Source organism: Perognathus longimembris, chromosome 26, assembly GCF_023159225.1.
Source record: "Perognathus longimembris pacificus isolate PPM17 chromosome 26, ASM2315922v1, whole genome shotgun sequence".
In the NCBI taxonomy this organism is placed as follows: domain Eukaryota; kingdom Metazoa; phylum Chordata; class Mammalia; order Rodentia; family Heteromyidae; genus Perognathus; species Perognathus longimembris.
The window spans coordinates 8,635,162-8,659,272 of record NC_063186.1 but is presented as its reverse complement, the minus strand read 5'-3'; the positions used below and the strand labels follow the sequence as shown (position 1 = coordinate 8,659,272).

General features: G+C 41.5%; 2 protein-coding genes across 5 annotated transcripts in view; both read left to right on the top strand.

The window, feature by feature from the left end:
* Rbm6 (RNA binding motif protein 6) overlaps positions 1–15,486 on the top strand; it is a 66,276-nt gene extending 50,790 nt beyond the window's left edge. For 2 of the 3 annotated variants that reach the window (XM_048334766.1, XM_048334767.1), the window contains exons 3-16: positions 2,489–2,549; positions 3,345–3,605; positions 3,962–4,122; positions 4,733–4,830; positions 5,401–5,443; positions 5,587–5,668; positions 6,138–6,223; positions 6,869–7,015; positions 8,930–9,025; positions 9,944–10,204; positions 10,917–10,991; positions 11,866–11,963; positions 13,567–13,696; positions 15,046–15,484. In XM_048334766.1, the coding sequence (XP_048190723.1) occupies positions 2,489–2,549; positions 3,345–3,605; positions 3,962–4,122; positions 4,733–4,830; positions 5,401–5,443; positions 5,587–5,668; positions 6,138–6,223; positions 6,869–7,015; positions 8,930–9,025; positions 9,944–10,204; positions 10,917–10,991; positions 11,866–11,963; positions 13,567–13,696; positions 15,046–15,171 (1,725 nt within the window). In that variant the 3' untranslated portion in view covers positions 15,172–15,484. Of the gene's footprint in view, positions 1–2,488; positions 2,550–3,344; positions 3,606–3,961; positions 4,123–4,732; positions 4,831–5,400; positions 5,444–5,586; positions 5,669–6,137; positions 6,224–6,868; positions 7,016–8,929; positions 9,026–9,943; positions 10,205–10,916; positions 10,992–11,865; positions 11,964–13,566; positions 13,697–15,045 lie in introns of all 3 variants that reach the window. The other variant, XM_048334765.1, reaches the window with a different exon arrangement.
* A 2,682-nt stretch (positions 15,487–18,168) lies between these two features.
* Positions 18,169–24,111, top strand: part of Rbm5 (RNA binding motif protein 5) — a 29,043-nt gene continuing 23,100 nt past the window's right edge. The window contains exons 1-4 of one of the 2 annotated variants that reach the window (XM_048334769.1): positions 18,169–18,304; positions 19,702–19,772; positions 21,646–21,811; positions 23,102–23,257. In XM_048334769.1, coding sequence (XP_048190726.1) covers positions 19,756–19,772; positions 21,646–21,811; positions 23,102–23,257 — 339 coding nt within the window. In that variant the 5' untranslated portion in view covers positions 18,169–18,304; positions 19,702–19,755. Of the gene's footprint in view, positions 18,305–19,701; positions 19,773–20,441; positions 20,482–20,701; positions 21,453–21,572; positions 21,812–23,101; positions 23,258–24,111 lie in introns of those variants that run through there. The other variant, XM_048334768.1, reaches the window with a different exon arrangement.

Genomic DNA, 24,111 nt, shown 5'->3' with positions numbered 1-24,111 from the left:
GAGATCATGTGACCATCCCTAGATGTTTTTTGTTTGTTTATTTGTTTTGTTTTTGTTGCCAGTCCTGGGGCGTAGACTCATAAGGCCTGAGCACTGTCCCTGGCTTCTTTTTGCTCAAGGCTAGCATTCTACCTCGTGAGCCACAGTGCCACTTCCGGCTTTTTTCTATATATGTGGTGCTGAGGAATCGAACCCAGTGCTTCATGTATACGAGGCGAGCACTTTACCACTAGGCCATATTCCCAGCCCCCAGCCCCAGATATTTTAAATTTGTCTTGGCTGGCTTCAAACCATGATCCTCAGATCTTAGCCTCCTTGACTAGCTAGAACTACTGGTGCTCAGCTTGTTGCTTGTTTTTTTCTACTGAAAAAAACCCACAAAAAACAAGGGGCCTAGTGGCAAGAGTGCTTGCCTCGTATACATGAAGCCCTTGGGTTCGATTCCCCAGCACCACATATACAGAAAATGGCCAGAAGGGGCGCTGTGGCTCAAGTGGCAGAGTGCTAGCCTTGAGCAAAAAGAAGCCAGGGACAGTGCTCAGGCCCAGAGTCCAAGCCCCAGGACTGGCAAAAAAAAAACCAAAAAACTTTGGGCTGGGGATATGGCCTAGTGGCAAGAGTACTTGCCTCATATACATGAAGCCCTGGGTTTGATTCCCCAGCACCACATATACAGAAAATGGCCAGAAGTGGCGCTGTGGCTCAAGTGGCAGAGTGCTAGCCTAGAGCAAAAAAAAAACCAAAAAACAATTGTCAAGCTAGAGACCAGTGGTTCATACCTATGATTATATTATATATTAGGAGTTCGGGTAGTCCAGAACATTTCTCTGTCACATTGCTTCTTATCCCAGGACTAAGGCCAAAGGAATAGCCCCTTAAAGGAGCTGACAGCGGGTCACTGGTGGCTTATGCCTATAATCTTAGCTACTCAGGAAGCTGAGATATGAGGATTGTGTTTCAAAGCCAGCCTGGACATGGAAGCCCATAACTCTCATTTCCAGTTAACCACCAGAAAATTGGAAGTGGTACTGTGGCTCAAGTGGTAGAGCACTGGCTTTGAGTAAAAGAGCTCAGGGACAGAACTTAGACCCTGAGTTCAAGCCCCATGACTGACAAAAAAAACCCAGAGAGGACTGAGACCTCTTGGCCTAAGGGAAAGATCAAGAAGCTCTTCCATGTAAGCAGTGGTCTTAAAGCATCTGTTAAACCCAGAACACTAGGGTATTATTCACTCACTCATATAGTGATCAAAGCAAGACACATGACCATAACTTACAGTGATGAGGTATCCTCACTTGTGTGGAGAGGCCCACTGTCACTTGACAGTGGAAAGAAGTATGTGTATTATCTATTTACGGGGAAGGTAGCAGTGAAATAACTGACTATATTGACCATACTCAAGTTGTATAGCCTCTTTAGGTCTCATTTTCCTCATCTACAAAATGAGAAGATAATAGCGCTTATTTCACGGGGCTTATAAATTGTTAAAATCAACAGGTGATAACATTAAGTAGATATGACCTATGTAAGTATTATATACAGTAAATCTTATACGCAGTTTAAGCATTAGCTATTTCTGTAGCTACTCTCTAGCAAACTGAAGTTCACTCTATATGGTACAGTTTGGATAATGTTTTTATGACTCTTGTTCTTCTGTTTCCTGCAACCAATTCTGTCCTTCATATTACTTAGTGCTTTGGGACTTGGGTAATACCTGGATTTTTGTCTACAAGTTCAAACCAGAGGGCTGGGAATATGGCCTAATGGCAAGAGCACTTGCCTCCTATACATGAAGCTCTCGGTTCGATTACCCAGCACCACATATATGGAAAATGGCCAGAAGGGGCGCTGTGACTTAGGTGGCAGAGTGCTAGCTAGCCTTGAGCGGGTAGAAGCCAGGGACAGTGCTCAGGCCCTGAGTCCAAGGCCCAGGACTGCCCCCCCCCCAAAAAAAAAAAAGTTCAAATCAGAAAATCTGTGTGCATAGCACATACAAAGTGTCCCTTGTTCTGGGTTAGTGAATATCCCCTTTCTTTAGTGTCCTTCCTTGTTCCTCATTATTAGTATTTGAGAAAGGGGTTGATAATTTAGTTCTTCTCAATTCCAGTGAAGTAGGAATGGAGAGTTTCATAATCATGAGACCATGGTCTCAGGACCATATTTTAGGTACAGATTAGAACATGACAGTGGTTTTGAAACAGCAATATTCTTTAAGACATTTAACAGTCCCATTTTCTGAGTTAAATTGATTTCCTATACACATACCTGTTCAGGGCAAAGGCATGGTGGGCTGTTTCAAATCCAGATGCTTAACAGAAGACAGCTGTCAGACAGTGCTCATTGAATCCTGTCTGGCATTGTTGATAAAAAAGGAAGGAGATCAGATTCTTTAGATTTTAAGGGAATCCTAGGTTGTTATATATGCATAAAGTTTTTTTTTTTTTTTAATGTTCATGGTCAAATTGAACTCTTTCCTTTTTTCTTCCAGTGTAAGGCCAGTAGTGGTGGACATCAGTCTTCATGTTCATTCTGCAAGGGCCCAAGGGAAGGTAAGCAGTAGAAGTTATGGGATTTATTTTATTTGCTCAACAAATTTTATTTTCCTGAGTAGCTAGGATTATAGGCGTGAACCTCCAGTGCCAATCTTCTTCCTTTGTTTTTTGACATAGGGTCTTGCTATGTAGCCTAATTGATCTGGAACTCATTAGGTAGCCCAGGCTAGCCTCAAATTTGATATTGCTCTGCTTCAGTCTCCTGAGAGCTGGGACCTACATTTTGTCTTATGTGTAGGTCTAGCAGTATATTCTGATGGATTTGTTGTATTGAGGTATTTTATAAGTGATAGAAAGTTCATATGATTTTCTTGCTTGCTTTTGTGTGTGTGTGTGTGTGTGTGTGTGTGTGTGTGTGTGTGTGTGTGTGTGTCAATATGGGGCTTGAACTTGGCCTGGGCGCTGTCCCTGAGCACTTAAGCTACTTCCAGTTTTCTGGCGGTTAATTGACAATAAGAGTATCATGGACTTTCCTGCCTGGACTGGCTTTGAACCATGATCCTCAGATCTCAGCCTCCTGAGTAGCTAGGATTACAGGTGTGAGCCACCAGCGCCTGGTCATAATATTTTCTTAAATGCTTGAATAGTTTACTTCTGTGAACTTTTTCATGTGCTGCTTCATTAGCTTAGTAAAATAAGTCTTTGCTCAACAACTGTCAGGCATTTTGTAGATATTTCTGAAGTACTATTAAAGGTATTCCAGTATAAGTAGCAGGTAAGGAGGATTGAAATAGCAGTTTTTTTTAAAAAATAAAACCTTATATGGATCCTCTTTTTGTGTTCTACTGACAGATGTCAAACAAGAATTAGTAACCTACCCTCAACCTCAGAAAACATCCATACCAGTTCCATCAGAAAAGCAGCCCTCACGGCCTGCTGATAAGGAACTTGAATCTAGGAAACGGGAAGATGGACAAGAACCACGCTTGGGATATCAAAAGAGAGAAGCAGAAAGATACTTGTCTCATTCTCGAAGGGAAGGGCTTACTTTCCGAAGAGACCGAGACAAGGAACAATGGTCTGGAGATTCACGCCAGGATGGAGAGAGCAAAAGTAAGTGGTTTATCTGTATGTTACCAGACTGTGAGAACATAGATGGCTCATATTGTGGCTAGTAGCCAGCTGCTTGTCCAAAGTCTAATGGAATTGTATACAGCCTGATTATAGAGGTAATTACTTTCTGTCAGCCTCACTGTACTAACTGAAAGAATCTATATCCTCCAAATAGCAAATTGCTATACAAATTCAGTGTGACATTATCTTAGTATTGGTAAAGAAAAGTAGGAAGTACTTATAGAATAAATAAAGTACTTATAGAATAAAAAGTGACCATTAAGCTCTTGAAACTTCAATTTTTTTTTCTTTTTCTGTTTCTTTCCTCCTTTCCTATTTGTTTTTGGTTCATATAGCTATCATGCTAAAACGCATCTATCGTTCCACTCCGCCTGAGGTGATAGTGGAAGTGCTGGAGCCCTATGTCCACCTTACTACTGCCAACGTCCGTATCATCAAGAACAGAACTGGCCCCATGGGCCACACTTATGGCTTTATAGACCTCGACTCCCATGCAGTGAGTTCTCCCCCATTTTGAAATGGTCTAGAGACAGCTGGCTAAAGAACCCTCAGAAGCTGGAGGTGGTGGTACACACTTGTAATCCCAGCATCCAGGAGGATGAGGCAGGTGGATGGTGAGTTTGAAGCCAGCCTGGACTATATATAGACAGTGGCAGACCAGCCTGGCATATATAACAAGACCCTGTTCCAAAAAGTTAAAATATAAAAATACTTTCCTCTGGGTCTAATGTTCATCCAGGTGAGGTGATTATTCTCAAACGTTAGAACTCAGTTGAGCTACCTACTCAGAAGGCTAAGAGTTGAGAATTGATGTTTGAAGGCAGTTTAGGCAAATTTGAGAGACTCTTATCTCCAAATAGCCAACAAAAAGCTGGAAGTGGAAGTATGGCCCAGATGGTAGAGCACCTGCCATGAATAAAAAGGTCTGAGGCCTTGAGTTCAGGCTTCCACTTCTAGCACAAAAAAAAGAATAGAAGAGAAAGAAAAAGAACCAAAGATTGTGCCTATTAAATTTCTCTTCTGAGAAGACAGATGTATGTTCAGTTACCTTTGTAAGGGTATGACTTCTTCTGTCTTTGGTTTCAAGTGTGTGTTTCGTTCTCTAGGAAGCTCTTCGGGTAGTGAAGATCTTGCAGAACCTTGATCCGCCATTTAGCATTGATGGGAAGATGGTAGCTGTAAACCTGGCCACTGGCAAACGAAGGTAAGGCAGAGGGATGAAGATCCTTTTGTGGTACCTGCACTCGCTTTAGTCCTTGAGGGAAATTGTTTCTGGCTAGACAGACATCTTGTCAGCTGTTACATTTTTTATTTCCTGTAGCCTAGCTTGAGCTGACTCTAGAATTGTTTTCTTTCTTAAATAACATTATTAGGTACATTAGTCTTTTGTGGGGTATCTTTGTGTCTTGAATGTGCAGAAAAAATATTGATACATCCTTGCCCTGTGGAATTCCCACAGTGCTAAGAAATCTAATTCTCCTTTGCTCTTTCACTTGTCCTCACTAAGGAATGGAAACTGGTAAATGTATCAGGTCTACAGAGATGAGGCAACTTTTGCTTTAGTACTCTCCACTCAATTGCTCTTTTGCGGTAACAGATGGCTTCCAGAAGTCCAATTGCTATCCCCCTCAGGAGTGTCTAGATCATTGCTATCTGGGTTGGTTTCTTTCCCTGGAAAATGGGGAAGAGAATTTCTCAGTGAATCCATAGGATTAGGCATTCCTCAAGTACTTTTTGGGAGCAAGCTCTTAACATGTTGTATTATTTGTTACAGAAATGATTCTGGGGACCATTCTGACCACATGCATTACTATCAGGTAGGCTTTTAACAGATGGAGTCTTCTGTTAAAATCATCAGCTGAAAAAAAGATCAGCAGGCCGAAAGGCAATTTTAAATTTTCTGCAGTGAATGATAGAGTTAGTGGCTGTTGGATAACTTTAACTTGTCTTTCTCTAATAGGGTAAAAAATATTTCAGAGATAGGAGAGGAGGTGGCAGAAATTCAGACTGGTCCTCAGACACAAATCGGCAAGGACAACAATGTAAGTAACTTTCGTCTTTTTTTTTTTTTTGGCCAGTCCTGGGGCTTGGACTCAGGGCCTAAGCACTGTCCCTGGCTTCTTTTTGCTCAAGGCTAGCACTCTGCCACTTGAGCCACAGCGCCCCTTCTGGCCATTTTCTGTATATGTGGTGCTGGGGAATTGAACCCAGGGCCTCATGTATACGAGGCAAGCACTCTTGCCACTAGGCCATATCCCCAGCCCCAGTAACTTTCGTCTTATTTCTCTTGTTCTTGTTTGCTCGTCTTACTACTCATTATTTGAAATCTGTGTGTCATAAAGTTAGTAAAGAGAGGTTGTTGACTGGGAATACTCATTCAGAGAGTACCGTGTATAGACCCTTCATCTGTTTGGGTTGGCTACTCAAGTTATTAGGCCATTCTTGGTGAGCTCCCAGTAAAAGCTTCATTGAACAGTGACTAATGCTGGCTCTGATTTTTATTCTGTATAGCATCATCTGACTGCTACATATATGATTCTGCTACTGGCTACTATTATGACCCCTTGGCAGGAACTTATTATGACCCCAACACCCAGGTGAGTTTTGGCTCTGTTTACTCTGTACATAATCCTTTTGAGAAAAATACTCATAATTTATCACTTGAAAATATTCCCTGGCTAGGTGCTAATGGCTCACCCCTATAATCCTAGCTACTCAGTAGGCTGAGATCTAAGGATTGCAGTTCAAAGCCAGCCTGGGCAGGAAACTTCATGAGACTCTTAATTTCTAAACTAACCACCAAAAGCCAGAAGTGGAAATGTGGGCTCAAGTGGTAGAGCACTAGCCTTGAGCCAAATAACAGCTAAGAGCAGCAGCACCCAGGTCCTGAGTTCAAGACCCAGGAATGGCACCAGAAAATAATAATACTTGCTGTTATTATGATGATGACTCCTGGATTCTCAGAATGCTCACTGCATGAAAATTAAGAAATTTAATGCCTATATAGAAAATTAATGCCTTGTGGCATTATAGGTAAGAACAGTGCTACTCTTGGAACAATGTACATTGAGTGGTCTGAATATGTTCTGGCCCTTGGAATGAGTTCTTAGATTGATATGGATTCTTGGGCTTGTGCATGAGAGAACTACTCTTTTCCTTAGAAGGATACTGTGCTCCTTAGACCTGGAATTGTGGAAAAGTGAAACATTTGCTAGATTTACTTCTTTCCATCTGTATTACAGCAAGAAGTCTATGTGCCTCAGGACCCTGGCTCACCTGAGGAAGAAGAGATCAAGGAAAAGAAACCTACTAATCAAGGAAAATCAAGTAGTAAGAAGGAAGTATCTAAAAGAGATAGCAAGGAGAAAAAAGACAGAGGAGTGACAAGGGTAAGACAACTTGTGAGTCTACTGTTTTGTAGTATACAATTATAAATTACAATATATGCATTGTGGACAGAGGAGATCTAGGTTATAGATACAAAGTTAATTAAAAAATACTCTAAGCCAGGTGCTAGTGGCTCACACCTACAATCCTAGCTACTCAGGAGGCTGAGGTCTGAGGATCACTGTTCAGAGCCAGCCCAGGCAGGAAAGTCTGTGAGACTCTTATCTCCAATTAACCACCAGAAAATGGGAAGTGTCGCCTGTGGCTCAAGTGGTAGAGCGCTAGCCTTGAACACAAAAGCTCAGGGACAGTGCCCAAGCTTTGAGTTCAAGCCCCAGGACTGATTAAAAAAAAAAAAATAGGCTACTTCCTTAAGATAAATTTTCAGAATCAAAGATGGTGTTTCACATCCTATATAAAATCAAATTATTTTCTGAAGATTATATTTATACCAGTTATACACTAGTGAAAATGGGTGAATTTGCTCATGCTCTCCTGCTAGTTCTAGTTCTCTAAATGCAGAAAAGTAGAAAGTGGAGTTGTGGCTCAAGTGGTAGAGCCACCAGCCTTGAATGAAAAAGCCACATAATAGCAGCAGGTCTTGAATTCAGGCCCCAGTACCAGCCATGTGCATGTACCCTCCCCCTACACATTCTCTCTAATAATTTTTAAAAATTGAAAGTAGAAGAGATTTTTTTTCCTTATGTATATATGTATGTATGTATGTATGTATGTATGTATGTATGTATGTATTTATCCATTGCTTGCTAGTACTTGAGCCTGAACTCAGGGCTTTAGCTTGTTTTGCTCACAGCTGATGCTTTTTGAGCTACAGCTTAGGTTTCATTCTCTTTGCTGGTTAATTGGTGACTTTTTTTTAATTTTTATTTTTAATTTTATTGTTAAGATAATGTACAGAGGTGTTACAGTTAAATACATAAGGTAGTGAGTACATTGCTTGTCAAACTTGTTTAAAATGAGGATTTTGGGGGCTGGGGATATAGCCTAGTGGCAAGAGTGCCTGCCTCGGATACACGAGGCCCTAGGTTCGATTCCCCAGCACCACATATACAGAAAACGGCCAGAAGCGGCGCTGTGGCTCAAGTGGCAGAGTGCTAGCCTTGAACGGGAAGAAGGCAGGGACAGTGCTCAGGCCCTGAGTCCAAGGCCCAGGACTGGCCAAAATAAATAAATAAATAAATAAATAAATAATAGATAGATAGATAGATAGATAGATAGATAGATAGATAGATAGATAGAGGATTTTGATGCCTACTTAGAAGGCTTGTAAGTAAAGGTTGGTGGTGTTACTGCTATACGTAAATGTCTCATCTGGTGCCTGACATATAATAATCACATAATCTGTACTAAATGTTATATTGGATTTTGTTTGGTTGGCTGGTTGATTTTTGGTACTGGCAATTGAACCCTGGGACTTTTACAGATTAGACAAATGGTCTATCACTGAGCTACATCCCAAGCTCTAAAATAATTGTTATTAAAGTTCTATATTTCAAAATTACTATAACAACATTATAGATACTTGGAAGTTCAGAATAACAGACAAATGAACAGGGTTTGCTCTTTTTTTTTTTTTTTTTTTTTTTGGTTGTTGTTGTTGTTGTGGGGCTTGAGCTCAGGGCCTGGACACTGTCCCTGAGCTTTTGTGCACCAAGCTAGTTAGTGCTCTATCACTTTGTGCCACAGCACCACTTCCAGTTTTCTGGTGGTTAATTGGAGAAAAGAGTCTCATGAACTTTTTTCTGCTGAGGATGGCTTTGAACTGTGATCCTCAGATCTCAGCCTTTTGTGTAACTAGGATTATAGGCATGAGCCACCATCACCCAGCTAGGGTTAACTCTTAACCTAGTTGTTATGAATGAATATAATATAAGATTACCTCTGATTTTGATTAGTTTCAGGAAAATGTCAGTGAGGGGAAGCCCCCCCCAGAAGATGTCTTTAAGAAGCCTCTGCCTCCCACTGTGAAGAAAGAAGAGAGTCCCCCTCCAGTAAGTTCCCCTTAAAAAGGTTTTTTGAGGTTCTTTGAAAAGGCTGGTCCTTTCAATCTCTTCTGTCTCACAAATAAGGACTCTCTCTCTCTCTGTGTGTGTGTGTGTGTGTGTGTGTGTGTGTGTACCTGTAAGATACCTAAAAGAATAAGATACTCTCTGCCAGTTACACCTAATTAACTCAGCTCATTGTAGCATCTACCCACATCATTTACCCACATCTTTTCTAAGTAGCCAGTTCTTTCTGAATGCTTATTGAGGTGGCTTTTAGTATACCTCTGAAATCCGCTTTGATGAAATTCATCAAAGAAAATTTCTGTTTCTTTGCAGGGATGGTGAACCTTTTTTCTGCCAGGGACCATTTGGATTTTTTTTTAAAATTTGTTTTATTGTTATAAATTTACAGTGGGATTACAATGTCACCTCTTTCCTTCACTCCCAGTTCATTTGGATATTTATAAAATATCATTCATGAACAACAGCAACAATAATTAATACAGGTAGACAGCTATAGGCAGCTGACAATAAGCATTTGGGAAGTATATTGTGTCTGTCCCATCATGAACCAAATGATTTCTCAGGCTTTATATGGCCCTCAGCCAGATAGTGATTTAGAGGTATTCCTCACTTTTTTGTAAAATTTTTAATTTTTTTTGCTATTTTCTATGCATATTCCCTTTTCTCTATCGTCTTTTCATTTTCTTGCTAAAATCACTTACATGGCAACCTCTCGTTAACTCTAAGCAAGGGACATGATCAAATTCTAGTCATGATGCTTCCATCTGGAAAATGGACAACAAGGTTATTGGTCCTGTTTTGAACCCAGATTGTTATTGCAACTGAAGGAATTTAAAAAAAAAAAAAAAAGGGCCCCGAGATGTAGATTGAGATTAATGTTGATCCCTGGCCTTCTTTCAGCCTAAGGTAGTAAACCCACTGATTGGCCTCCTGGGTGAATATGGAGGAGACAGCGACTATGAGGAAGAAGAAGAAGAGGAACAGACCCTTCCCCTACAGCCCCGCACAGCACAGCCCCAGCAGCGGGAGGAGCTGACCAAGAAGGAGAATGAAGAAGACAAACTCACTGACTGGAATAAACTGGCTTGTCTGCTCTGCAGAAGGCAGTTTCCCAATAAAGAAGTTCTAATCAAACACCAGCAGCTATCAGATCTGCACAAGGTATTATTTATACTTAATTGATCATAGCCAAAATGCTGAAAATTGATGTGAGACCATGGTTTTTCAGATTTTGGCTCTTAGCATTGATGAGCATTATGAGAGTAAAGGAGCCTGTGTTTTCTTCCTTGACCTATATCATCCCCAGTTCCCGTCAGCTGAACTTTAATCAACTTCAAGGATGTGTTTTGTTCCATTTTTTTATTCATGAGGTGCTTTGATATCCCCCACTTTAAAGAAGTTGATTGTAAACCTCAGACAAGCAATATAGCTATGACACCTGACACCAGATACAAAAGATTGGTAGAAAGAAAAGGGGTTGTGGCATAGAAAGTTGATTTCACTGAGTTTGTCATTTTAGTTCTGCCATTAACTTAATAGTAAAACCTCAGATACATCCCTTTTCTTCTTTGGCACTTGGCAGCTTCACTGGTTTTTTTCCAGCTGTAATAGTATGCAGTTCTCCCCCTAAGTGAGTCAGACACTGCTATCTCTTCATGTAGTGATTGTTATAAACTGCAAATTAGTTCTCCCCTGCAGTCTTCCTATTTATGACCAAGGTGCCACATTATAAACAAACCTAGATAGACTCATGTTCTTTCATACTCCTTTTCTAGAAGATGTTGCAAGATGAGGTGAAAGAGAACTGTATTTAAATTTTCTCCCAATACAGAAAACACTTTTACTAGACTTACAGAATTCCTTCTTTTTTCAGCAAAACCTAGAAATCCACCGGAAGATAAAACAGTCGGAGCAGGAACTAGCTTATCTGGAGAGAAGAGAACGGGAGGTAAATTTTGATTGTTACTCCTTGACCTCCAACTGCTTTTGTTCTATACTTGATGGGCTATACAGATTGATCACTCTTTACAAGAAGACAGAGAACAAGACGGAAGTCCCAAAACATTATATATATATATAACTCACTTTTCTACATTGACATTGATACATTTTGTTGTTTATACCTCAATGGAGTTGATATTTTCCTAAATGGCAGTATTAGATTTTCCAGGTAGATAAAATATCATTCTTCTTATTCAACTTTTATAGCATTCTTCTTTCTTATTCAGCTTTTAAATCAGTTGAAAAAATGAAGGAGTTAGGCAGGACAACTGTACTGTCTTTTGCAATTACATTTTAGGCTAAGTTGGAAAAGGCTTAGTGTGAGAGCTAAATGAACTTACTAGACTACATGAGTACCCAAGACTCACTGGGCCCAATTATGAGATCCACTTGACTTGGGTAGGTTTTATATGTTAGTTAAGAATCTGTGGTTGGCCATGGTGGTTCACATCCAATACAAGCAACTCAGAAGACTAAATAGCAAGAAGGATCACAAGTTTGAGGCCAGACTGAACTATATACCAAGATTATACCTCAAAAAAAAGATAAATAAAATGAGACTGGAGGCATGGATTAAGTGGTACTGTAATTGTGTAGAAGAGTATGGAGGAATGAAAGTTCAGAAGTAACCAGTTGAGTTACCCTTCACATAAAAATTTTTTAAAAAGTCAAAGATTTAGATGAGTGGATCATTTGAGTCCAGTCTGGGTACATAGCAAAACCCTCTGTCTCCACCCCAAAATTAGGAGTGGAATAGAGCTTCCCATTCTTCAACCCTGTCAGGTGAAAACTCTCAGGTCTGTTCTTCTGCTTACCAACAGGGGAGATTTAAAGAAAAAGGAAATGATCGCAGGGAAAAGCTCCAATCTTTTGACTCTCCAGAAAGGAAACGGATTAAATACTCCAGAGAAACTGACAGGTATGACAGAAACTCTTCATTCACCCATAGCTTCAAGACCTAATATTAAAATCATCTTCTCCAAGTATTATTTTTTATGACATGTACAGTGAATAGAGGGAGTTTAGGTAATTAGTGTGTCTTGCAAAATAAACATAGAAATCCAATGAGAAATACAAGAGGAGGGCATTTCAGTTGGAGGGAACTACATACAAGCAGGAAACAGCTCATGATGTATTGAGTATAGTTTGAAGAAGCAAAGCTGTAGGGATATATGTTGCTCAATTGCAGAAAATAAGCCTGGTCCAAAGATGGAGGCCAGTTCATGAAGTTTGCACACCTGAATACCATGCTAAGATTTTTTTCATTAAGGGATCAGAATGATTTTCAGCAGCATATTGATCTATCTTTGCTTTTTAGAGATTGCTAAATATGTGGAAGATGAGTTTGTAGAGACTAATTATGCAGTTTATGTTATGAGTCAAGTGAGAGATCATGATGTTCTGAGAACAGGCTGTGAATATGGAAAGGGGAATGTATTCGATGTCACATCTACCAAGCTTATTGAGAACAGTGGCTCAAGCCTAAAACCTTAGCCTCTTGGGAAGCAGAGACTTGGAGGATCACAGTTAGAGGTCAGTCTAAGGGTAAAAAGTTAGCAAAGCCAGGCACCACTGACTCCTATAATCCTAGCTACTCAGCAGGCTGAGACCTGAAAGATCAAAGCCAACCTGAGCAGAAAAATCCATGAGATTCCTTCTCCAGTTATGCAACAAAATGTAGGACGAGACCAGGTGCCAGTATCTCATACTTGTAATCATAGCTACTCAGATCTGAGGAACCATGGTTGAACCATGGTTCAAAGCCAGCCCAGGCATGAAAGCCCGTAAGACTCCTTTGCCAATCCTGTCACTTGAACTCAGGACCTGGGCACTGTCTCTGAGCTTCTTTTGCTCAAGGCTAGTGCTCTACTGCTTGAGCCACAGTGCCACTTCTGGCTTTTTCTGTTTCTGTGGGACTAAGGAATCTAACCCTAGGCAAGCACTCTACCACTAAGCCACATTCCCAGCCTCATAAGACTTTTATCTCCAGTTAACCACCAAAGAAGCTGGAAAAGGAACTGTGGCTCAAGTGCTAGAGCACTAGCCTTGAGCACAAAAGCTCAGGGACAGTGCCCAGGCCCTAAATTCAAGCCAGTCTAGCTTCATGTAACCTTACCTTTGTGAATTCCTACTAATCTCCTGGACAAATGGTTTGTCTTCCTTTCTTCTTACACTTCTAGGTTATAAACTCTTCATTTGTCATAATTCAATTCAGATACACATTACTGCTGAAATTCATTTTGGATGATGACCCCCTTAGAGTTTGTGTTACCCACATTGTATTGCTGTAGTAACTATCCACTGCACCTAATCTTTTCTTCATTCTGTGTCCTTTCCCATAAACAGGACCAAATCTCACCCATCGATGTATTCCCAGAATAAGCCTAGCATATAGGTAGCAGGTACTGAGTAGTATTACTTTATACACCTTATAGGAGGCAGATTTGAATCAAGAGGACAGGGGTTTTTGTTAAGCTCACAGCAGGTCACCTTGGGAGTAATGTTGTATCTGCTTCTTATAGTGATCATAACCCTGTTGATAAAGAAGACTTAGACACTAGCAGCAAAGGAGGCTATACCCAGCAGACTACTGGCTGGAGGAAAGGAGCTGGACTGGGATATAGCCATCCTGGATTGGGTTCGTCAGAAGAGGTGAGATGATCTCTGTTTTGTTTGGGGCTATGTGATCCTGGAATATCCTTCACTTTCACTCTCTTGCCCAGTGTGTTGTTGTCCTTGCCTTTCAGCTGGGATTTTTTTCCACTATAGGTGTAGGATATGAGAGTCAAGGAATCCTCATTCCCTTTCCTTCCCCTTTCCCCCCTGTTGTGCTGTAGATTGAACTCCTGTGCCTTGCACTTTCTGGGTAAGAACTCTACCATTTGAGCCAGGAACCTCTCAATCTTGATCTTTATGCTATAGCATGGCATGTTGGGGCCTTGGATGTTTGATTGGTAATGGGAAGAAGAGGGAGAAGTTGATATGGGGTCCATCATACTTTTACATAAAGGGTAAGCATTGAGGCAGTATGAGTCTCCATCAATTTGAGAATAAAGGATCATTTAGTAAAAGGAACCAACGAGCCAGGTACCTGTGGCTCTGTGGCTCCTCACTACTCAGGAGACTAAGATCTGAGGATCATGGTTCAAAGCCAGTCCTAGCATGAAAGTCTGTGAGACTCTTATCTCTAATAAACTTATCAAAAAAGCCAGAAGTGGAGCTGTGGTTCAAGTGGTTGAGCACCAGCCTTGAGTAAAAGTAAAGTAGCTCAGGGACAGCCTCCAGGCCCAAGGATTAGCACCAGAAAAGCCACCACCGCCACCACCAACAACAAAAAACCCAAAGAATCAGCAAGAGAAGGTACAAAAGTCAGAGACACCTGCTATGAAAGGGATTGTCAGCAGACATCTTTATTGGCTAAAATGTCGAGAGAATGAAGTTAATGCTGGCCTTGAGGAAGGAAATACTCCTATTTCAGGAAGAACCTCAAGAAAAACTGATCAAGCTGGGCACTAGTCATACTTTAATTCTAGCTACTTAAAAGACTTGAGATGTGAGGATTGAAGTCCTAAGTCATCCCACACAGGGAGAGACTTACCTTCCTTCAGCTAACCAGCAAAAAGCAGAAAATGGCTCAAGTGGTGGAGTGACAGCCTTGAGTGAAAAAGCTAAACAAAATGTGGGGATTTAAGTTCAAACACCAGTACTAGTATGGCTTTAAAGAAAAAGTTGTTGATCAGAAAATTTGCCCCTTTGGGGAAAATGCCTGTCACAGGAGATTAATTACCCTTCTTTCCTCCAGAGCTTCTCACACCTCCTGTATGAGATATGTCATGGTGCACCATCCCTCTTTATTCATCTTGGATATTTAATGTAAACATTTTAAAAATTATCCTATATCTTGCTCTTTCCTGCCCTAGGAATGCTTGTGATCAAAGATGAATTAACTCTAAAGCAAATTGATTCAGAGGTCCCATTCATTCCTTGTCTTTGTTTTGCAGACTGAAGGCCGAATGAGGGGACCTGGTGTTGGGACACCAGGAAGAATCAGCAAGAGACAGTCTAATGAGACTTACCGAGATGCTGTTCGAAGAGTCATGTTTGCTCGGTATAAAGAACTAGATTAAGAATGGAGATGAGTCCTACAGGACAAAACCTCCTTCTTGTTTTGTTTGTCTGTCTCTCCTTTTGTTTTGTTACTGTTCTTGCTGCTAGAACTTTTTTAAATAAACTTTTTTTCAATGTGATGATATTTTGTTAACATTTCCCTCAAAGATAAGAGGAGGGTAGAATTAGTGGTAGGAAACAGAGAATGCCCAAGTGTGGGCTTATCTGAAATGGTAGCTACTTCCAAAGTGAGCCTGGGAACACTACCTACTGGCCACATCAGAGAGTGGAAGAACATAGTGATGTGAATGCTAAATTCATTCATCTAATCAAGGAAAATGGCATCTCCTTATTTGTGTCTACTTTTTATTTTGTTTTGTTTTTGTTGCCAGTCCTGGAACATTGACTCAGGGCCTGAGCACTGTCCGTGGCTTCTTTTTGCTCAAGGCTAGCACTCTGCCACTTGAGCCACAGTGCCACTTCCAGCTCTTTTCTATATAGGTGGTGCTGACGAATCAAACTCCATGTATTTGAGGCGAACACTTTACCACTAGGCCATAGTCCCAGCCCCTTAGGTCTACTTTTTAGTAACTGCTAAAGTGGATCACATTTTCATATGTTGTTTACTGATCATTATAGCTTTGAAAGCTCTCTTCTAACCTTCCTGTGGTTATGGAGAGGGGAAGGTGCAATGGTCCTTTCTCTGAGCACCTGCTGGATGCTTAATGTTTCATATTCCGTATAGTCACGACAAGTTGCCCTAGGGTTATCACTCCTTCCCAGCCACCACTCTAGACCTACAACTCTACAGAGAGATCTATCCTCTTTTAAATCTTCCTCAGCCTATCATAACACATACCATGTCACAAAGATTACTTAAAAGATAGTTTGGAGAGGGGGAGTGTTTGAAGGGATAGTTTATGAACCCATAACAACTTTTTTTTTCTTAATGGCTGAAGTAGGATGATGAAGAGTTCTAAGACCAACCTGGGTTCTAGGGTACAACCCTTTCTCAGGGAAGAAAAGAAGTAGGGCGCCATTAGCACATGTGTAATCCCAGCTACTCAGGAGGCTGAGATCTTGGAATCTATGGTTTATGGTTAGCCTGGACATACAAATCCGTACTAGCAAAAGAAAAAAAAAAAGCAAGAAATACATGTTTGGCATGTGTGCATAAAGAGAGAGACGAGAAGATGAAACTGTAATTCCCAAATCCAGAGATTTCTCTTCTTCCATTTGTTGTCATGTTTCTAATTACCTGGATTTTCCAGTGTCAAACACCTAAAATAGAGTAAACCAAAATCAAAACAAAGTTAATTTTCCAGTAAATAGGTAGTCTCAAGGTATTTTAATTTCTTGATTTGGGAACTCATTGATGTTCTTCTGTTTACACTTTTTTGTTGTTTTGTGGTACTAGGGATAAAACCCAAGGCCTCCTACATGCTAGGGTTAGTGGTCTACCACTGAATGGCACCCCTAACCATCCACATATTCCTATTTCTTCTTAGTCAGAGAAAGGAATAAATACAATAGCACTTTTCTACAACTGATATCTTCCTCTACCTTGCCCTGATCTACTTTTTTAATCTGCATGTATGACCTGAAAAATAAGCTCCCTAAAAATACACCTGTAAATAATGCCAGAAGGTAAGTTATGTCAACTGTATGTATACAAACACCACCATCTTACTAACCAGAGCCCAAAATACACCCTGAATTTCTGAAGGAAGCTTGCTTCTTTCTGCCATAAATTTTACACTTTGAGCTTTAGTAGTGGATTGATTTGTTGAACAAATTCTGAGTATGAACTACGTGCCAGGTACCCGTAGCTACACAATGAGGATAAGTCGTGAACTAAAGTCTACCTTTCTGGAGTTTGCATTGCTCAGTTGAGGAGATGGACTCTGAAACAAAACTAGTTCAATTTCCAGTTCCATCACTATTAACTCTGTATGACCTCTTACATCTGTAAAACGAGGACAGTGATTTCTCTGAGACTGTAGACATTTGTAAGTAGCCAGATTATATTTGTTGACAGATTAGATATGAAAAAAACAACAACAAACACCCGATTATAGATAACTGCTCCCAAGATTTTTGTCCTAAATAATGAGAAGCAGAGAATTGCCATTTCTGAGCTAGGGAAGATGACTAGAATGGTTTTTATTACTGTGCCAGTGCTGGAGCTTGAACTCAGGATGTGGGTGCAGCTGCCTCTTAGCGTTTTTTGCCCAAGGCTAGTAGTGCTCTACCACTTGGGCCACAGCTCCACTTCCAGCTTTTTTTGGTGGTTTGTTAGAGATGAGGGTCTCACAGACTTTATTGCTTGGGCTGGCTTTTCAACTATTAACTGTGAAATGTTGTTTAATCACCGTGTGTGTGTGTGTGTGCGTGTGTGTGCTTGGGCTGGCTTTTCAACTATTAACTGTGAAATGCTGTTTAATTACCGTGTGTGTGTGTGCGCGCGCGCGCGCGCGCCTGTGCCTGTGCCTGCGTGCCTGCGCATGCGCACATGGTTGGTACCCCACTGGCTGAATGACTTCTGAGACTTTGAGACTAAAGAATATAAATGAATGATATGGTATTCTAAAAGCCTACCTACAGAAGTCTTCAGTTTACATAAACATCTATTTCCTCATCAGAAAAAAAGGGGGGGGGGCTAATACCATCTCAGATTGTAAAGATTTAAGCATCTAACAATAAAGCCTAGGTCCAGAAGTGATTAATGACGCTACTTCTCTAGAAAGCGTATTAAACATATTTTACACGGCGCCAAGCGCTTTACAGCGAAAGCAACCCATCTCTACGCCTAATAGAAACCCTAGAAGCTCTCCTGCGGGGCCTCACAGGTAGGCCCGCAACTCTGTTGCGGGTTAAAAGAAAGCGCAACACGAAAGAAATTGAAGGCGGGGCGTCGTGACAGGCTTGCCCCGGTGACTACGTTTCCCGGCAGGCCTTGCGCAGCAGGCCAACCTCGCTGATTGGACGCCTCGGCAGAACGGGTGGCCCGGGCAGAGGGCGGGGAGAGGCGCGAGGTAGTGTGGGTAGGAGAAGGCGGTCGGCGGAGTCGCCATTTTGTGGAGCGGCCGAACCCTTGCAGGAGGTTCTGGGACGCAGAACCGCTTCGGCTGCTGCTTCTGTTTCTCTTAGGGGGTGAGTGTGGGTCTGTCCGTCACCACCATAGGTGTTTGCCGTTGGTAGCGTCCCCTGAGGTTTCCCGACACTTGACAGGCCCTAGCCGGATCTCGAGGGACCCAACTACCACAGACGTTGAAAGGCCGCGCCCCTCCCGCCAGTTGTGTCAGCTTCTCGAGGTCGGCCCCCCGTGGAGCCCGGCCCCGGCTCCACTTCTTTTCGGGAGCTGTGAGTTTGCTCCTGGCTGGCACCGAGCGGGCACAACTCGGCAGCGCCCGAGCGGACTTTGAAGCCCCCATCGCCCCGCCGCGGCCACGGAAGCGCGCGCAGCCCGTGGCCGCTCGGCGGTGGCGGCGGTGGCGGCGGCGGCGATCGGCGAGCGGGGAACCTTTGGAGGAGCGGGAGGGGCGTGTGCCGGGGCGGGGGGGCGGGGGAGGGATACACACACAGGCTGTGGGGTCGCTGTCTCGGCCGCGACCCTCTCCTGAGATGGGTGCGGGCATCTGGACGGGTAAACTGAGGGGCGGCCCTGAGATGTAGTCACCTCCCCCAGCGGCGGCGCGCTCACTTTATTCATTCAACCCATGTATCACCGGGGCCCGGTTCTTGGATGAGGCGCTGGGGAGACGGCGGTAACTGGTTCCCCGCGCCGTGGCAGCGTCGAACGCGGGCCGGCTTTTGTGATGTTAGATGACAACCTGGGGGGGTGGGGAGGGGGAGATTGTAGGGGTCGCGGGGTGAGGGCGGGCGGCGAGTGAGGCCCGGCGGTTTGTTACTCTTACGGCTTATGGTAATCGGGGTCGCGGGCCCGGGGCTCCGGGGTGTGGTGGATGTTAGTACCGAAGAATTAAGTCTAGCCTAGGTTTCTTCTTACCTTTATCCTGAAATAAAGATCCAGCATGGCGTTTATAATTGTAGATTTCAGTCAGATCTTCATTCCAGCTTTTTAAGGTGTTGTGTTTCTCCCCCCCCCCCTCCCCGCCCATCGGAAAATTTTAACTTTAGTGTTATATTGTTTCGTTGTTGATTTTTTGAAAATGAAGACAGTTGGGTAACAATGGTTTAACGGTCAGCTACCCCCATTGTAGCTCATTTGATTCAGAATGCAATGAGCTGCTTACAGCTCTGCCCTTTTTGCTTTGTAATCCTAAATTAGGAGAAAGGAGTCTTTTGCTTGCTTCCTTTGTGGGAGTCTTTAGTACATGAAACTATGCTTTATTTTACTGCTATGCTCATTCTTAACAGTGTTAGCATAATTTTAATGTTGACAGATTACTACCTTTCCCCCTCACCTTAGATAATCCCTTAACAATTTGATGAAGGTTTAATGAAATCCCAACCTCAGTAGTATCTCAGTTTGTAAACCAATTGACTTGTTATATCCAAAATTTGCAACAATCTCTTTTGTCTTGTAGAAAAAATAAAAAATTAAGCCTTTTGGATCCTTGTGTTAGATCTTCAGTAGGACAATGGGTTCAGACAAACGGTAAGTTACTTCTACTTTACAGGCCATTGATCTTAACATTTCAGTAGGAACTGTCTGCACAGAATTTATCACAGAAATATTTGAGAATATTTTTTTTCAGGCATTGTGAATGAGCATCTCATGATCTGCTCTCACAAACTAATGAGGCATTTAAAGTACCGTGCGAACCATACTATGATAAAAGATGTTTTAAGTGCTGTTAGAACATAGAGGAAGGGGCTGGGAATGGGGCTTAGTGGTAAGAGTGCTAGCCTTGAGCACAGAGAGGGAGGCTCAGGGACAGGGCCCCAGGCCCCAAGTTCAAGCTCCAGGACCAGCAGAAGAACATAGAGGAAGCCTTTTTTCTTCTTGCACACAGCAAAGAAAGCTTCCTGAAGAAAATAGTCTCTAAGGTGAATCCTGAAGGCTCTGTAGGAATTAGGCAAAGAAGAGCAGAGTGTGGTAGGTAACTGAGGGTTCCAAGTATGGACAACAACCTATTCAGAAGCCAAGAGATCGTACAGTCTTGGCATTTTGCACAGTGTCTGGCTGCAACAAGCAGCCTATAAATATTAGTTCTTTTTATTGTTCCCTAAATAGCAAGAAGATCAAGTTTGTAAAGCTGAAAATCTTAGAACTGTGTTGTTACATGAAGTAAAAAAAAAAAAAAAAGCCCAAGAATTAGTAGAAAATGAAGGGCTTATGCCTTCTGTGTCAGTCCTTGTCAAGAGTATTTGACTTGGGCTGGGGATATAGCCTAGTGGCAAGAGTGCCTGCCTCGGATACATGAGGCCCTAGGTTCGATTCCCCAGCACCACATATACAGAAAAGGCCAGAAGTGGCGCTGTGGCTCAAGTGGCGGAGTGCTAGCCTTGAGCGGGAAGAAGCCAGGGACAGTGCTCAGGCCCTGAGTCCAAGGCCCAGGACTGGCAAAAAAAAAAAAAAAAGAGTATTTGACTTAAAAACACAGTCTTCGCTTACTCAGCTATCAACCTCCTTAATATTGAAGCCAGTCCCTGTGATGGATGGAATTGACAGCCCAAAGTAACCTGTTTATGTCACATGGTGTCATCATTTTTGTGCTATCGCAGCAGTCCAGTATGTGGTTCCAAGTAACTTAAGTTAACATTTACTTTTTAGACTTTCAGCCTCATACATAATGTTATGAAGTAGTCTGTTTCCATGAATTCTTTATATTAAATTTGTATGTTTATTTTTAATTGTCTCTTTTGAGCCTTTCCTTTGTCTTTATAGTTTTATGAACCTGGTATTTATGGGGGGAAAAAAACTTGCTTTATCTGTGATCAGGTGGATTATATCTATTACTATTAGATTTTCCTACAGAGAGCCAGTGTTACAAGTATAAATAAACTAAATATAGGAAATGTTCTCTGAGGTTGCTGCTTTTGAGTAACTACCCAGTTATGTCTGCAAAGGAACAATTGAATTAACAGCCTGATGAGAAAAAAGACTAATTTAGGTCATTTATGTTGTTCCTCCATATCCTAGTACATGTGGCACCCTTGTGAATAGATGAGCTATGATGTACTTTTTTAAACTGGGTGAAAGTCAAGCAATTGCTTTCTTCCTATCTTTGGTCACTAAGATCTGCATTTGTAATGTATGTATCATAGGCTTGAGAAACCAGAAGAATAAACTTTGAGAATATGACCATTTCTCAAAAAAATTTAACACTTAACATAGCCTTATTTTCTGACTTCGTATAAAGTCTTAAACATTATCTTTACACTTAAGGATGTAGATATTTTCTCAGTGGTCATCTTTGTTAGCTGGCTTAGTAGTCAGTTTTAAGAAATAAACTAGTCTTGAGGGAAGATTCTGAAGCTACAGAAGGATATACTTTAGATTAAATGAATTTTTTTTCCCCTGGCAGAGTGAGTAGAACAGAACGTAGTGGAAGATATGGTTCCATCATAGACAGGGATGACCGTGATGAGCGTGAATCCAGAAGCAGGCGCAGGGACTCAGATTACAAAAGATCAAGTGATGATCGGAGGGGTGATAGATATGATGACTACCGAGACTATGACAGTCCAGAGGTGAGTGACAAGCAACTGATGATGGAGTTCTTATAAATTATATATACAAGATTTCTTTTAAAAAAATACACATATGGAAATTTTCTTTGAATATTACAAACTTTCTATTGCTCTGATTTCAATTACTCTGATATATTTGAATTGTCTAACATACAAAGATGTGTGTTACAACCTGTGCCTGTAATCATAGGAAGCTAAAATCTGAGGATGGAGGTTCAAATCCAGCCCAGGCAGACAAATCCAAGAACTCTATCTCCAATTAACCAGCAAAAAGAGATATTCTAAGCCTAACTGATTTATGCCTATAATTCTATGTACTCAGGAGGTTGCGATCTGTGGGTCTCAGTTCAAAGCCAGCCCATATAGACAAATGTGGGAGACATTACCAATTAATCAGCAAAAATCTGGAAATGGGGGTATGCCTCAGTGGTAGAACAATAGCAAAGAGCTTTTCACCTGAGGGTACAAGGCCCTGAGTTCCAGCCCTAGTACTGGCACAAATGATAGTAATAATATCCTGAGCCTTACAATAATAGAAATAACACATCATGTGTTCTTTTGAGCACTAGACTTCATGAATTCAGTTAGGTCTCACTAACACTGTAAGATAGATGTTCTTCACCTACTTACATTGTATTACAGTATACTATACCTGTTTACACTGTAAAGCAGATGTTTTATGTTTATTAAAGGTGAGACAGTGAAGGGTGAAGTTAACTCAGTGATAGGACATTTGCCCAGCATCCGAAAGACCCTAAGTTCAATGACTAGCACCACAAAAATGGGGAGCAGAGATAAGATTAGAGATTATAACAGTATACAGGCCCCACAAACCCTATGTCTTAGACTGGTAAACTGGGGTTTTTAATTATGGGGCTTGAACTCAGGACCTGAGTGTTGTCCCTTAGCTTTTTTGCTCAGGTTAGTGCTCTGCCATTTGAATCACACTAGCTTTTTGGTGGTTAATTGGAATAAGAGTCTCCTTATGTATTCATTCCATCCTTTACAAGTATGCATAGCTTTGTTAGAGGTAATTATGCTGCCCCTATAACTTTGTACCTTTTTCTCTCTTTCACTTTTTCTATGCACATACTCTTCATATTATAACAAATAGTGTCATTGTTTTACTGTGAGTTTGTATAGTGGCTTATTGACTCTTCCTAAAATAAATGATTGTCACTGATCTTAGCACTGTAGTGAACATCAGTGTAGAGTACTGATTTTAAGAGTGGAGGTCCTGGATCAAAAGGTGCAGATATATTGACTATAATTTTGTTTGCTTTGAATCAGAGAGAACGTGAAAGAAGGAACAGTGATCGATCTGAAGATGGCTACCATTCAGATGGTGACTATGGAGAACATGACTATAGGCATGACATCAGTGATGAAAGAGAGAGCAAGACCATTATGCTTCGAGGCCTTCCCATCACCATTACAGAGAGCGATGTAAGAGGAAACTGATTCTAACAAGCAGTCCAGTAATACAGTGAACTTTTTGCTTCTTTCATTACTGTTTTATGTTTTGTATTAAGTTGATAGCTCACCTAGTGATGTGGTTCTGTCTTTAGGATGCAGATTTATAGGAGTAAATGCCATTTATATGTATATATTAGACTTTGAAACTCTATAAAGTTTCTGACAGTATTTGTTCATTTGAATGAAGATAATTGGTGCTTTTTATTGATTACTTATTAGATTAAAATGTATCAGTAAAAATATAACTTTGTTTATAATCTGGTTGCTATTTGACTTGAAGAAAGTTGTACTATCTATCTGAAACCTGAAAATGGCCTGTTGAAAAAGAAATGACATTTCCTGGCTCATTCCTGAGGCCACTGAGGGAAAACATTGATTTACTTGGAACTGCTTAGTTTCCAGCAGTTAGAAGGCCTCACCCCTTCTAATTTATCTACCACTTGCTTCATCGCTGGGCCACTTTAGACATGTACATCATTTTGTTGGTATGCCTTTTTCTGCTTGGAAATACCTTTATGTCAAGCCTTTCCTGATCTCCAGGCAGAATTTTCTCTCTTCCCAAGGCACTATAGTAGACTTACCTCTGTTTCTAACCTTTTTTGTTTTAGTCAGTTGTGAGGCTTGAACTCAGAGCTTGGGTGATGTCCTGAGCATTTTGTGCATATGAGCCACGGCTTCACTTCCGGTTTTCTCGAGTGGTTAATTGGAGATCAAAGTCTCATAGACTTTCCTGCCCGGGCTGGTTTTGGATTGCAATCCTCAGATCTCAGCCTCCTGAGTAGCTAGGATTACAGGTGTGAGCCACCAGCACTCAGCTTGTTACT